The sequence below is a fragment of the Tachysurus vachellii genome, chromosome 24, assembly GCF_030014155.1.
Source record: "Tachysurus vachellii isolate PV-2020 chromosome 24, HZAU_Pvac_v1, whole genome shotgun sequence".
Taxonomy (NCBI): Eukaryota; Metazoa; Chordata; class Actinopteri; order Siluriformes; family Bagridae; genus Tachysurus; species Tachysurus vachellii.
The window spans coordinates 11,298,493-11,313,814 of NC_083483.1; the positions used below are offsets into that span (position 1 = coordinate 11,298,493).

Below are 15,322 nucleotides of genomic sequence, written 5' to 3' on the forward strand. Positions count from 1 at the left end.
ACTGGAACTAACTGTTGCACTTTTTATGGGTTAATGTACTTTAATGGATGTATTGTACAGTCACCTTTTCTGACAGAATGGAAGTGCGTTTAATAAAAGCTTCTAAATTCTAAAAGAAATGATGTATGTGAATCGTTTATTGCAAACATTTCATGCTAGAACGTATAACAGAAACACAAACTAAACATGTACATCAACCCCGTTTTTTGGAACAGTAAGGTCCAACCACAGACCTGGACATAATCATATAGGATGACTCAGACTGCATAATGTCGCCACCTAGTGGACAAAACACAAACTGCTGAAATCTGAGGACATCTCAAAAAAAACAAAACAAAACAAAAAGCCACTGTGTAAACCAATACAAAATCTATCGTTGACCATTTCATCAAGCGATGACTTAAAATACTGGCTTTATGAAAGCACACAAAGTTCATTGTGCACAGACAAAAGGGTCATTTTACAGAGAGAAAGAAAAACAAGGCTGTAAGAAAAAAAAAACAGGGAAAAAATCCTGTATTAAATATTACAGTCTCTTGGTGAATTGATGAAATTTCTTCTTAATTTTTGTATTAAAAGACATCGAGCTTGGTGCCATTTCTCCTCATCCTTGGCTTGTGCTGTTGTCAGAGGCCTGGAACAGAAAGAAAGACAAAGTTAATGTAGCCGTGTTCGTCTGTAAGGTTAGATACTAAACCACACTGATGAATCTGGGAATCATTTATTTATTTAAAACTATAATCGTTACATGTAGTAGTAGAAGTAAAAAAAAAACAAAAATGAAAAATGAAACTTGCAGTTCAGAGATTTTTTTTTTATCTAAAGTGCAAAAATATCAGCTGCTGTTATGCAAATTGCTTCATTTAGCACATGCAGTGCAATTTACATGAACCTGCAAGTTGTTTTTGAAACTGAGCAAAGTGTGTAAACATAATGACACCAACCCTGAATTCACAGCAGACACGTCGTATAAGGTTCAGTCTCAGACTAGAACACAAGCTAATATCCAGAAACACTTGCATACTGGCTTCAGACAACATGGTATATTGTTTTCTCTCATTGAAATGAGAATAAATCATTTGATTAAACCAAAATTATTCCTCCTTTGCTGTTATAATAACATACATCCCGGGAAGGTCAAGATTTTAGAGCGTCGCTATGGAGACCATTAGTGAGATCAGGTACTGATGTTGGGTGAGGAGGTCTGGGTGTGCAGTCAGTGTTCAGGTCACTTTAGAAAAGCTTCTGGGGTAAATTTTCAAACCCATAACAATGTTTATAATTTTTTTATTTCTAATCACTTGTTTGACTGAAGTGTGTATAAATTTAGTTACCTAAATATATTTTAGTTACCTTGAGTGTGTCTGTGGCTTTGCGTAGCTCTTTTATAACAGAGGAGAGAGCTTCTGGGTTGATGCCCTGCTCACATAGCCGCACGCAGATGGACAACGACTCCATGTCGAGTCCAGTGTTAAGGAGTCTCGAGATCTCCAAGAGAACTGAAAAACACACATAGGGTACAGATCTGAGAGGAAAAAAACAACAAACTGAGGAACAACAGCATGACAACCTGATGATGATTTATCTGATATATGTGTGTGTGTGTGTGTGTGTGTGTGTGTGTGTGTGTGTAAATGTATATGTATATATATATATATATAAAACTATGTATGAGCTCAGTCTATAAACTGATGAGAATCAGTGCCTTGAACCCGATACGATGCGCATTACACAACCTCCACTGAACTTTTGTGCTAATCCACATGAGGAATAAACACAACGGAGTGGGCTTTTATAGGAATATAATCAAAATCTTTGTGTTTGATGCATGTTCCTGTGACCACTCCAGAATTTACTATTTTTCCAATCCCAGCAGGTTCTGAAGTGTTTAATCCTCTGATACCACACCATTTTGCCAATGGTTACAATTTTTAACCTCTTATAGATATGTTTATTTTCTAATAAGTTTCTGTTATCACTTATTTATATCAGTTATAAGTAGTTATTTCCCCTACCAGACCCTCTTCCTCCCTCTCCCCTCTTGTGGAGTTAATGCAAATAAATTCTGTATCTTGTCTAACCTTGTTTGAAAAAAAAAAATCAAATGTTTCAAAAAAATCTCTATTATAATGTACAACGGAAATTATATTATGTATAATCTAAATAAGTAAATTAGATAATGTATAATGTATGATATGGAAATTAGATTATTTCTAATTGCAGCTTCCACCATACAAGTTTGTGTAAACTGTTACTGTAGAAAAAATAACATATCGGAATGAGATGTGGTAGCCTAGTGTTTAAGGTGTTGGACTACTGATCGGGAGGTTGTAAGCTCAAATCCCGCTGCCACTCTGAACAAGGGCCTTAACCCTCAATTGCTCAGTTGTATAGAATGAGATAAAAATATAATGTAATATAAATATAAGCCTGTGATTTGAATAACGACCGGACATACTGTCAAAGCTGCAGCTACAGAATCCTAATCAACACCTTCTAAACCCATCAGAATTGAGAACAGCGATGTGGTATAATCACAGAGAACAGCCCCCATTCACACCTGGTATGACATCTGTTTTGCTTTAAATACAGGTGTGAATGTGTGTGAGCGTGTCACAGACAAGCACATGGAGAAAAACATACAGAGACCACTTCCTAAGGTGATCAGATCAGGGCCATGCCACACCAGACACGTGAAACTAATGCATGGTCACCTTAGTTACCAAATCACGTGATCAATATAAAAAACACACACAAAAATACCAGGGTTGGGGGCGTGTCCAATTTGCATGTCATGAATATTCATAAAAAAGAATAATTATATTTTAGCAGTCCATTTTTTTTTGTATTTGTTTGCATAACATGACGATAAAGGGTCACTTAAAAAAAGATATTTGTTAAAAAACGGTGTCATTTATTTGTTTATTAGAGCATGGAATAAAATAGATATATAGAGCTAATAGCTAGCTAGCTAGCTAGCTAGCTTGCTTTATAGGATACACATCAACAACAGTTAGTACGATATAATACAAAATAATACACTTTATTTTCTGCAACTTAACAATGACTTTATTGAGAATTCGCACACTCACCGTCCATCGTTTCCCGGACAGCGTTCATGTTTGTATTCGCAGCACTAGCCATGTCCGCTAGCTTAGCTTAGCCTAGCCTAGCTTAGCTTAGCTTAGCCTAACAACAATCCTTCTATCTCTCCGTCTGTGGCTTTTATTCAGTCAATAATTGCTCTTTACGAGTTCGCGTGTAGATAAATATATATGTATATGTATATATTTATTGACAGGAGGTTTATATATTGATGTTAAAATAAATACATACGATATAGCTAAGAGACGTTTGAACGGAAGTGAGTCCTACGTCATATTTCTACGCGTCTTGCTGATAGGCCGGTGTGTTAGCGTTCTGCCTTGTGATTGGCTAGTGAGTGTTGAGGGAAAATTAAATCAAATGTTTGAACCACTGAGGAAACTGAAGGTGCCTAGTTTTCGTTGGTGTTTGTGTGAGTAGCCATGGGGATTTAGTTTGTCCTGTAACACGGTGATTAGCTTGTTAAACCCAGCACTGAGGTAAGATTAACATTCATGTATATTTAGAGTTCACTGACTAACAGCTCTGTGTTAGCTTTAGCTTAGCTTCATGACCTTTCCCTGCGTTATAGTCTCTATTATTACCGCAGAGGAAGGATGGGAGATGTAGCTGAGATCCAAATAACCCCAGAAACCCCTGGGAGACCCGCCATCCTCAACCCGTTTGAGAGTCCCACAGATTACCACCGACTACACGAGTCTCTTGTGCCCAGTCCTTCTGTGTTCAGGTGCTCTCGGGCCTCTTCAGTGGTGAGTAACCTTTAAACAGATATATATGTACACATCTAAATCATTTCTGTAGCTACTCATCCTCATAAAGGCTTCAGTCTTCTTAAACTCTCTTCATAATGTATCTTGTGCATTTTTTATGCAGCAGCTTTAAACCCCATGGACACACGTTACCAAGGACTGGGGTTTTACTGCCATCTCTCTGTGTACATGTGAACATTTACAGCATTTAGTAGACACCTTTATCCACTTACATTATCTCATTTTAAACAATTTTAATGTCCTTGCTCAGGGGCCAAACAGTGGCCACCAAGCTGAACCTGGGATTCGAACTCACAACCTTTCGATCGGTAGCCCGATACCTTAACCACCTTAACACTAGATTACCAAATGCCCACAAAAAATGTATTTCATCGTGGCCAAGAGGGCAACACACAATAAACCAGCACAGAGTTATACAATAATTTACAGTAAATACTATACATACAGAATACACAGGATAGTATACATCCAGAGCAACAGATAATCAGGACTCTACTTCCAAAGGGCAGTAAATATTCAGGAGAACAACAATTTAATTAAATTTATTTGTATAGCAATAGTCCTTTAACAATTCTTGTTGTCTCAAAGCAGCTTTACAGAAGTATGGAAACAGAAAAATATATATTATTATTATTATTATTAAGAAGAAGAAGAAGAAGAAATATATAAATGAATACATACAATTAAAGTTTAAAATGAATAAAAACAAACATTAACTTAAAGTTTAAAATACTATATATATCTCCTTATCCCTAACGATCTCGCCGGAGGTGACGGCGACAAGGAAAAACTCCCTGAGAGGATATGAGGAAGAAACCTTGAGCGGAACCAGGCTCAGAAGGGAACCCATCCTCATTTGGGTGACAGTCTACAGTAAATAATGTACATGGAAATAATGTCCAAAACAGGATAGTATATACTCAGGACTAAAGTACACAGGACAATTTTACTTTGGTAAATAAATAGACAAGGTGATAAATATGCACTTGTACAAATTTTCAGGAAAATTCAGATTCAGGACAATATATTTTCTGGATATATACTGGGAAATAAAAATAACACGGTAATGTACACTTGGGACAAAAATACACAGAGTGGCATGTTCTTTGAGGGGTGTGTGTGTGTGTGTGCGTGCGTGCTCTGAGTTACCTTTTTCAATTATATGTTGCAGCCAGATAATACAATTGCTCAAATAATTTTTCCCCCTACATTCAGTACCCCATAATGACAAAGTAATAATGTCTTTACATTTATTAAAAAGAAATAAACTGAAATATCATATGTATGTACATAAGCATTCAACGGTCCCCACCCCATCAGAACGATCTTGAGAGGATTAGCAAAGATGAATGGCAGAAAATCCCCCAGTCCAGGTGTGCAAAGCTTGTTGCAATATACCCAAACAGACTCGAGGCCTAATTGCTGCCAAAGTTGCTTCACTTAAGTACCGCATAAAGAGTTTAAATACTTTCAGAACCCACTGTGTGTCTGTCTCTGTTTTGCGACAGGACAATGTATATAATGTGGACAGTAAATACACACAACAACATATTTTCAGGACAAATCTGCCTTGAGAATTATAATCCCGGACCATCTGACCATGACGGCTATCTATTGTATACTGGGAAGTAAAGTGGTGTATTTTGTTTCCATGGCGACGTGGATTTTCTCTTGATTTTAATTTGCATAAATGATTTCATTTAAATGTAGATTTTACCTCGACTAATTTACATTAAAAAATAAAAAGTTGCTGCTTTTCAAAAAAAAACAAAAACAACCAACCCAGTGTTTTCTGATGTATTCTGCATTATACAATATTAATGTATTCTCACACAGCTTGAAGGAAATTGATAAGAATTTATGATTTTCAGACACCAGCAAAGTTCAAATGGTCCATCGACGAAATGGCAAACCTCCTCCCGGTGCACATAGACCCTGAGGATATTCACCGCCAGGCTTTATTTATGAGCCAGAACAGGTGACACAAGCTGCACGCAGAAGTGAGAGCTATAACGAGTGTTACTTTCACTGCTCATAACACCTTTATTGTGCTCGTTTTTTCTTTTTTTTTCTTCCACTAAGGGCGGACGCCGAAATCGAGCAAAAGCGTCAGAATGCGATCGAACAAGTAAGTAACGTTTCATTACTCGTATATCACACTAACGTTTCACATGTATCACTTCGCTATGTGAACCGATTCAGGGTGTTTAAATAAGATTGAAGTTATATGTGTCGCAGCTCGATGAGACTTTCTGAATGAGCATTTTAAAAATACGCGTCTCATTGCTCTGTAATGTTGATTTGTAAAAATTGAATTCTAACATTTTGTGCGTTGGTAAAAAAAAAAAAAAAAAATTGTTGGAGATGAACGACGCAGTAATGCGTTTGTCTTTTAGTTTTTTACTAAAGATGCTATAGTTCCGTCGCCATGGGGACCGCCGGCGACTAAACAGTCAGCGCTGCTGAGCCACGAGAAAAGTAAGTCAGGTCACGTGATCGATAATGGTTTATGTCCTAAGAACCTTTACATTTTCCATTAGAAGCTGTTTTCCGCAGCGTACGACACACGTGTCGGTGATACGTGACGTAACTTTTGTCCGTTTAGTTGCAGGTTTGTCTTCACCGCTTATAACAGAGGAAAATTCACCAGCAAAGAAAATCCATGGTTTGTGTTTCACGTTTCAAGCTATATTGTTATTAAATATTAAGGTTTAATGTTTTATGTGCCTTTTGAATAAGCTCTTCTTTTTCCTCTGTGAATTACAGCGACCTGTCAGACAGTTCTGTCTTTACCCGTGGACTTCAACATTGAAAAAGTATTAGGTAAAAAGTTCCTCACTTTCCCCAGAACTGAAAATTACTCTCTGTCAATTTTGCAGTGTTTTACGGATGTCGCTCACTGGTAGCTCTCTTGTTTCTTTTTGTAGGTGTGACACGCTTTGTTTTTAGCTTCAGACACAATCGATACTATGTAAACCTGCCATGGCCTTTGTTATTAACACCTGTACAGTTATCCAATCATGTAATAGCAGCACAATGCAACAAAACAACTTGTAGATATAGCAGAAAATTCTGTTATTGTTGACATCATACCAGATAGTAACCCAATCACTCTTTACAACCATGAGCAGAAAAGCATCTCGGTGTCTGTGCTCATGATCCTTGTTGTAGCTTCTCCATCTATAACAACCCCAGGAGATCCGAGTTATTGAAAAACTCAAACCCGCCCGTCTGACACCAACATCTCTATAATCAGAGTCACAGAGATGACACTTTTCTGAAGCTGTTAAACTGGACCTGCAGAATTGGATGCGTTAGAGAACTAAGTAAACGGTTTAGCTGATGTCACTGGAATGACGTATCTCTGCTTGTTAGTGTGTATATGCAAGGTTGGGGACACATCCTTATACTTGGCTGTGTGTGTGTGTGTTAAACCCTCTCAGGTGATTACTGCAGGACGGACGACGTCTCGGAGCAGGTGCAGGAGAGCCTCAGCTCCTCTTCACTGAGGCGGAAGCTTTTCCTGGACGGCCATGCAAGCGGCTCGGATTCGTCCAGCCCTCCCAGCCCAGAGAGAGAGGGACACGGTGGGAGCAGAGAGATGATGTCTTCAGTCATCGTGTCACCCATGAAGTGTGGGATCACAGCCACAACTCCTTCATCTGTGAGTGCTGGACATAAGTACACACAACCACTGTAGAATCTCATGCACCTTACACATCTACCTACTAGCGTACTTGAACTCTTACAGAATTGAAATTAGCAAACAAACACTAGCATACATATATTCTTGCATACTAGAATTCTAATATACTGGGGCACTACCGCAAGTGAACTCTTGTATTGCGTACTTGCATATCAGTGCAACGGAACTCTTGCAAACTCAAACTATTTGCACACTAGCATCCATGAACTCTAGCATATTTGCATGCTAGTGTAGGTAAACTCTTGTATACGACTAGCCTCAAACACTTGCATACTAGGGAACTAATATACTTGAACACTACCATAAATGTGTACACTAGCATACTTGACATTTTTTTGTCTACTAGAATCCTTGAACACTGTCTCATTTTATATTACTTATACTTATATGCTTTACGCATACTTATATTCTTGCCTACTTGAAAACTAGTAGATTTGATATTGCATAATAAAATGCACGCCTAAGCTGACTCTAACTCATTTTCATGTCCCCTTGACAGTAATGTGTGTAATCTCTCGTACTGTAGCCGTAATCGGTGTATTGTGTTTGTGTTCTCTCTGTCACAGGGTCAGTTCTCCTCCAGTCCTATACAGGAACGAGGGCGTGCTTACAGTCTCGGCAGCGTGACCAGCCCTATGTTTCCAGAACTGTCATCTCCTCGGTTTCAGTCCCCCACTGTGTCCCCTATCGTCCTGCAGCAGTCAGTTACTCCTCAGTCAGGTACAAAAATACATCCTGTTCCCGATTCAGGTGTCAAACGGCTTTAAAATTCAGATCTAGCAAACTTTTGTCAGGTTCCATCAGTGAAATGTTCATTTCTGACACATGGAGATTTATGTAGGCTTTTAACTGGTAAACAATCATAAAACTGATCTGTAAATTATTTCCAGATAATATTTTGGGAGGTGTGTGTGTGTGTGTGTGTGATGTAACATAACATTGTATGTATTAATTGAATATTGTGCTCTTTTTCTGCTAGGTGAGAGGAAGCGATTGTCCTTCCTGTCTCCAGACGGTCTTCCTTCCTGTAGTCAGAACCTGGCAGTAAACCGGTGTGGTGAGAGCCCGTATGTGGAGGGCTGTTCTCCCATTCGCAGCTCATCGCCTCTCCACCCTCACAACAGCAGATCCTCCTTCATCCTACAGGACAAGGAGGACATCTTCCTCAGCGAGCCTTTACCTGTTATGGAACTGGACTCCTGCTCCCCCGGGGTCCGGGCTGGGCACGGCGTGAGCCAGGAATCCCTCCCCGAAGTGGAGAGAATGGAGCAGAGCAAACCAACCGAGGACGAGCTGGGACAGCCTTCTCCTCGCCCATTTCCAGAAGAAGAGGAGGAGGTAGAAGAGGTAGCAAGTGGAGAGGAGTTCTGTCGACTCAGCAGCTCGAGGACAAGGAGCACGTCCAATACGGAGAGCACCCGTATGTTCGTGTCACTGCTGGCTGAGGGGAGCATGGCACCGTACGATGCTAGCATGCAGGTCCGTATGCGTGCCCTAAACTAACGAGACTCGTAAATGCGATACGGTTAAAACTTTCTGGAGAATTCCTTTAATACCAAAATGAATGGATTCAAAATGTCTGTCTTAACATGCAGCCATTGCTTCAACACATGATGGAGGAGTCCATCATCAAGCCCGAGTGGTGACCACCATTTATTATTATTTTTAAAGTATAACTATATTACTACCACGTGTCACTAACACATATCGTTCAGCCCACTTTAATCCTGAACACCGAGCCTCAGTAGTGACATGAAAGATCATTTTATTCTACACTTGTTCAATTCTAATTGTTCTAATTCATTCATTTAATTATATGTAGCGGTAGAAAGGGTGCCAATCCATGTATTGTTATCCATTAGGATAGGAATAATTCGGGGATAAAATTAACATACACAATGTTTTACTTAACGCAATTGGCCAAGTTCGGTGTTTAACGTCAGTTTTGTACTGGAGCTCTAATGTAGCTGAAGAATAATAAGTCATATTTGACTTTGCCTTAAATCTTTGTTAGGTGACACAATCTAATGTAATATAATAATGGGAATAATCTATTTAAATGAATACATTATTACCACATATTTTTAAAATTATTACCGCAACTGAATATGACGTCCATTATTCATCCATTCAATTCATAGCTCTCGTGCACAAAAAAAAGACAGACACCAATCGTGTGCACTGAAATTTTGAATCCGATCGTTCCTTTATTGGCTGTGCTGTGTGATGTGTGGTTTTGCGCCCCTCTGGCCCGAGCGTGATCCGTCCCTCGTGTTGTGTGTTCAGGTGGACAGCGGTTATAACACGTACTCCACGTGCACCACCAGCCTAATGGACGGCGTCTTTACAGACAGCCAGAGCAAGGAGCTGCAGGACACACACACGGCCGAGGTGGGACTCGTTCATTCTAAACGCACTAAGTCGAAGGTAACACACTCACCGAGCGGAGATTACTGTTTCACAAATAATACCTTTATTATACACACACCGTTCACTTTATTAGGTACACGTGCGTTCACGCAATTATCTCCTCGGCCAATCGGTTTGTTACAGTGCATGAACTTGTCGATATACGGCAAGAGCTTCACGATGAGGATCTCAGTGTGTTAACCTGTGGCATGACCAACAAGGCAAATCCTGAAATGTTATCCGAAGCTCTTGACCCGTATCTCCTTGATTTTATGTATTGTTCTGCTGCCACATGATTGGCCGATCAGATAATTCCAAGTATTTCTGTTACAATAGGTTTAGTTCTAGTTCTTACATGTTTTTAAAGTCTTATCACAGTTTAATCGCAGCTGTGGTGTTTTCCAGCTGTTTTTGTCATCCCACTGAACACGATGGGACCGATCAGGGACTCCACGTCTTTCACCTCCTCTGAAAGCTCAGAAGAACCGTTTGCGTGGTGCTTTTATACTCAATACCATGCTGTTATACAGTAAATTTCTTGCACAGATGCCTTTTATCTTCAGCATCAAGACACAAAGGATGTTAATGAACGTTAAATTTACCTCATGGATGTTCTGTCAGGAACCGAGAAAACGTGACTTAAATTGTGACCGATGGATATATACACTAACCTTTATTTAAGTGTCTGAATTCATGAATACATACATGTGCTGGCATTAATCAGTTTATTTTTTTAATTGATATGGACTCTTTTTTTTTTTTTTTTAGTTTTTTGCAATTTTTGTATATTGTATGCTCTTAGATATTTATGAATTTGTAATCAGAACCACTAAAGCATATACAAGTAATAATCGGCGTAGATGATGTTGATTAAACCTGTGTTTCTGCTAAATTTCAATAAAGGATTTGATATGAAATTTGAGTAAATGATTTCTTGCCTTCTGTATATGAACCTGCATCATATAAAAGGTGACGAGCCAAAGGAACTCAATAAAGAGCAAAAAGCCAGTGATTTTATTATTTGTTGTTTTTTTTTTACAGCCATGTGTTCACACACGGTGTGTGAAAAAGAGGTGAGGTGAGTATATATGTTTTGGAGTGTTGTGTGTGTGTGTGACAGCAAGTGTCAGCAAGGAGGTGTAGAAGACAGTAGTGAGAGCAGCTCTGCACCCCTGTATGGGTTAGAGACCAGCAGCGAGGAAAAGACGTGAGACAGAGATGAGGATGTTGAGGCTAACTTTAGGAGTGATGAGGAAGGATGGGATTAGAAACAATGAACAGCTCAGGTTGGCTGTTTTGGGGACAAGGTCAGAAAGGTTAGATTGAGATGGTTTGGACATGTAGAGAGGAGGGAGATGGTTCTATTGGTAGAAGGACGTTGGAGATGGAGCTGCCAGGTAAGAGGTCAAGAGGAAGGCCAAAGAGGAGACTTATGGAGGTGTTAAAAGAGGACATGAAGGTAACTGGTGCGAGGATAGAGTCAGGTGGAAACATGATTCGCTGTGGTGACCCCTATCTGGAAAAGCCAAAAACGGAAGAAGAAGAAGAAGCCAGCCATGTGTTCCTGCGTCTAGAAATACTGTTTTACATCCCCTTTGAAAATTTAAAAATTCCTTTGTCTTTGGGGCAAAAGGTTTTTCTTTATTTAGTCATCTTCAGCAGACTTTATCTAGATCAGGCTTAATGTGGTTGACATGCGTAGAATTTTGATTAGAATTTGGGAAACGGATCTCAGTTTTTTAGGATCTTCAGTTGTGAGGAGCTACAAACAACACAGCAGGATTGCTCAGAAATCCTTATGGAGAGGGGGGAGTGGGATTAAAACAAATTGTATGTAAAAAGGGTGTAAAAATACTGTTACTGGGGTCTTCTCAGGTACCTTCTTTTAAAATGTGGTTGTCTCAAATGTCTATTACTTCCACTTGAGAAACTCACTCACTCACTCATTTTCTACCGCTTATCCGAACTACCTCGGGTCACGGGGAGCCTGTGCCTATCTCAGGCGTCATCGGGCATCAAGGCAGGATACACCCTGGACGGAGTGCCAACCCATCGCAGGGCACACACACACACTCTCATTCACTCACACACTACGGACAATTTTCCAGAGATGCCAATCAACCTACCATGCATGTCTTTGGACCGGGGGAGGAAACCCCCGAGGCACGGGGAGAACATGCAAACTCCACACACACAAGGCGGAGGCGGGAATCGAACCCCGACACTTGAGAAAGTCACTTAGGATATACATCAAAAGTCAAATGATTTTTGGCAGATACAGACACCTCTCTGGTGCCACATTAACAACCGTCTCTTGATCCTCTGTGTTAGTGTACATTTTGTTATTTGTCTATCGGTATGTTTATGTACATCAGAATAAACAATAAATTAAAAAAAGTGTAAAAATCAGGTATAAAATCTTTTTGTAAAAAATATATAAAGCCTGTAAAAATCAGATGAAAAATTAATTTTTTTTGTATTAAGTGAATTTTTTTTCAGTCATACAAATAAAAACACACACTAAAATGTTTTCTTATGTTAATTATTTTAATCCCTTTAAATTTGAGACCGATCCAACTTGACTATAAAACACAGGAAGAGTTGTTTAAAAAACCCTTAACAGTTGTTCTGCGGTCACTTTAATTTGTTCCTGAACCAGACCTTGTGACCTTGTGACATTCATGAGAAACATAATAATGTAACACCCAGAAATCGAGTCACACACTCGCTGAACCTGACCTACAGTTCATACAGAGCTCTACATCGCTGTAGTCTGGCTCCTAGACAAAAGTAAGCAAAAGAATATTTACAGAGATTTAAAATGTTTTCTCAATCTCTTAAAAAAAAAAACTCTGAGGTCTCAGAGATCCAGTTTGGGTTTCTTTGCTTCGGGTTCTGGTTCAGGTAACTGCACGCTGACACCTGGGATCTGAAAGAGAAGGAGATTTTTAATATACAGACATGTGTCTAAATAACCTATTTATATCACAGGGACTGCTGAATGTTGTCTTAATTTATTTACAAGAACATTTTCCATGCATTGAAATACTGAATATTTTCGAATCCTTTTTTAAAACTAAAATCATCCTGCCTGTTTTTAATCACTAAATGTGCAAAGGTTCTAATAACCTTCAAACAAGTATCAAGTAAGACATGGAGGAAATCGGTAATACAACGCAGTGCTGCCGAATTCTCCGTTCTATATATATATTTTCTTCTTTTCTGCTCTGATCTTCTTATGTATATATTTGGCATCGAGTACCTGAGCCTCGAGTCCTCAACATGATATTCACATGTCGAATAAACTTAACACTTTATTTATTCAAGATTTAAGCAAAGAGTCACGAACACGAGTGACGTCGCTTTTACGAGGTATAAGATGAGCTACACTTCTGTCTTAATGTCAGGGGGCTGGTGAATGAACTAGGTATGTTTTGTAATAAATATGTTTAATGGCACTGTGTGGAAATTGCTATAATAAAATAAAGATTGTGATTGTGTCCTATTTTAGCCCTTTTCTCTTAATATATTAATTATTCTAGACTAACAAATCCAGATTATTACTCACTCACTCATTTTCTGCCACTTATCCGAACTACCTCGGGTCACGGGGAGCCTGTGCCTATCTCAAGCGTCATCGGGCATCAAGACAGGATACACCCTGGACGGAGTGCCAACCCATCACAGGGCACACACACACACTCTCATTCACTCATGCAATCACACACTACGGACAATTTTCCAGAGATGCCAATCAACCTACCATGCATGTCTTTGGACCGGGGGAGGAAACCGGAGTACCCGGAGGAAACCCCCGAGGCACGGGAAGAACATGCAAACTCCACACACACAAGGCGGAGGCGGGAATCGAACCCCGACCCTGGAGGTGTGAGGCGAACGTGCTAACCACTAAGCCACCGTGCCCCCCTCCAGATTATTAATTAGTTATTATTAATTATTATTATTTTTTTTTATGACTGCATGACCAGGCTGTAGAGTTCAAGGTGTTCCAGGATGTGAATCAGTCCTGAATCACCCGAGACAGCGATTCATCACAATCCTTCGGGTTGTAAAGTATCTGACAGGACGACACGATGACTCGACTCACCACCGGCTCTAACAGAGCCATCCTGATCTTCTGGTGCTGGAGGTTTGAGGCGTCCAGTCTGATGGTCACTTTGACCTTGTCGAATATGTGGAAGGTGTGCTGATCCTCCACGGTCAGGGAGGGGCCCTGAAAAGGAATAACAAAATAAATGTATTATGTGTGAAGCCAGGGATGTTTGGACGTGTGAATGATTTCAGTGATGAAGCTCATCCAGGAAATCAGACATTCAGAAATGAGCTGAATGATAGAAACCATCACAGATTTTGGTATTTAGCCGAATCTGTAGCCAAGGCACTTATACAAATAAGTGGCAGGAAGTGATTACGCATGGATTATTATTAAAATACAAATTCAACATTGTTGGGTAATACAGAACGTTAACATGGGAAAGTTTAATGGTGAGTTTATAAAAGCTGAGAAAGGAATGAAAATGAGAAACTGGTCTCCTCAAGTGCACTTAGTTTGCTAGAAATAGTTTTAATATATCTATAATTATTAGCAACGTAAGCCTCCAGGGCTAAACTAAAGCAGATACACTGGATGATTGGATTTGTTTAGCCTGAATTATTCTTTAAAAATTTGTATTCAGACTGTAGCGACTGGGGACTTCTCATCCTCATCCTAATTCTCACTCATCAGTCTTCATCAGGACCTTCAATGTTGTGTACTAGTTACAAAGCTTAGCGAGAACCTCAGAGTCGAAGCTGAGCCGTGGTCCCGGTTTGTCCTTGTTCTCGAAGAACACCGTGCCCTCTAGGCCGAACTTCGGGATGAGGATGATGATGGCATTCTTCCTCACAAATAGAATGAAACCTTCTTCGTTCAGGATGCCTTTGCTCTTGAAGAACAGCTGTCGGGTAAAAATGATGTAGTGTGTGATTTATGGATCGAACAGTGAAAAGAGGAAGCGTCCAGGATACGAACTGAGAACGTGTTGCTGTGCCGGACCTGCGTGTGGAAGGCCACCGAGGCTCTCTGTGCGTACTGCGCCATCTTGTGTCTGTAGTTGAGGTTGTTGCACAGAGCAGACTGCTTGTGTTTGTCCATGAGTTGGGGGTAGGTGCCGTCAGCATGGATGGACACAGCCAGCAGCCGATGCACTATGATGTCAGAGTATCTACATAAACAACAACAAAACAAAAAACACAAAACTCTTGGACCTTTTTTCTTTTTTTTTTTAAATTAGCACCATATTACAAATACATTTACTTAAGCTAAATTGTT

At 39.7% G+C, this 15,322-nt stretch overlaps 3 protein-coding genes across 5 annotated transcripts in view; 1 reads left to right on the plus strand and 2 right to left on the minus strand.

The window, feature by feature from the left end:
• Nucleotides 1–119: 119 nt before the first annotated feature.
• Nucleotides 120–3,381, minus strand: mzt1 (mitotic spindle organizing protein 1). The gene is made up of 3 exons (XM_060860854.1): nucleotides 3,093–3,381; nucleotides 1,354–1,499; nucleotides 120–634 (listed from the first exon to the last, which is right to left on the minus strand). The coding sequence occupies exons 1-3, from the start codon at nucleotides 3,142–3,144 to the stop codon at nucleotides 605–607; spliced, it is 228 nt and encodes a 75-aa protein (XP_060716837.1). The 5' UTR covers nucleotides 3,145–3,381; the 3' UTR covers nucleotides 120–604.
• On the plus strand, nucleotides 3,377–10,732 carry bora (bora aurora kinase A activator). Of its 3 annotated transcripts, none has more exons than XM_060860853.1 (12): nucleotides 3,377–3,584; nucleotides 3,677–3,854; nucleotides 5,747–5,853; nucleotides 5,958–6,003; nucleotides 6,272–6,353; nucleotides 6,481–6,540; nucleotides 6,642–6,698; nucleotides 7,319–7,539; nucleotides 8,148–8,301; nucleotides 8,561–9,060; nucleotides 9,868–9,972; nucleotides 10,396–10,732. In XM_060860853.1, the coding sequence occupies exons 2-12, from the start codon at nucleotides 3,702–3,704 to the stop codon at nucleotides 10,414–10,416; spliced, it is 1,506 nt and encodes a 501-aa protein (XP_060716836.1). In that variant the 5' UTR covers nucleotides 3,377–3,584; nucleotides 3,677–3,701; the 3' UTR covers nucleotides 10,417–10,732. The 3 variants fall into 3 exon arrangements, with proteins under 3 accessions (XP_060716836.1, XP_060716835.1, XP_060716834.1); XM_060860852.1 differs by having other exon boundaries at nucleotides 3,381–3,584; nucleotides 3,695–3,854; nucleotides 9,868–10,008; XM_060860851.1 differs by having other exon boundaries at nucleotides 3,387–3,584; nucleotides 9,868–10,008.
• Nucleotides 10,733–12,518: 1,786 nt separating this feature from the next.
• dis3 (DIS3 exosome endoribonuclease and 3'-5' exoribonuclease) overlaps nucleotides 12,519–15,322 on the minus strand; it is a 12,545-nt gene continuing 9,741 nt past the window's right edge. Inside the window, exons 18-21 of the mRNA XM_060860766.1 lie at nucleotides 15,047–15,215; nucleotides 14,790–14,948; nucleotides 14,099–14,224; nucleotides 12,519–12,919 (exon numbers count right to left, since the gene is read on the minus strand). Of these exons, the coding sequence (XP_060716749.1) occupies nucleotides 12,851–12,919; nucleotides 14,099–14,224; nucleotides 14,790–14,948; nucleotides 15,047–15,215 (523 nt within the window). The 3' untranslated portion in view covers nucleotides 12,519–12,850. The remainder of the gene's footprint in view (nucleotides 12,920–14,098; nucleotides 14,225–14,789; nucleotides 14,949–15,046; nucleotides 15,216–15,322) is intronic.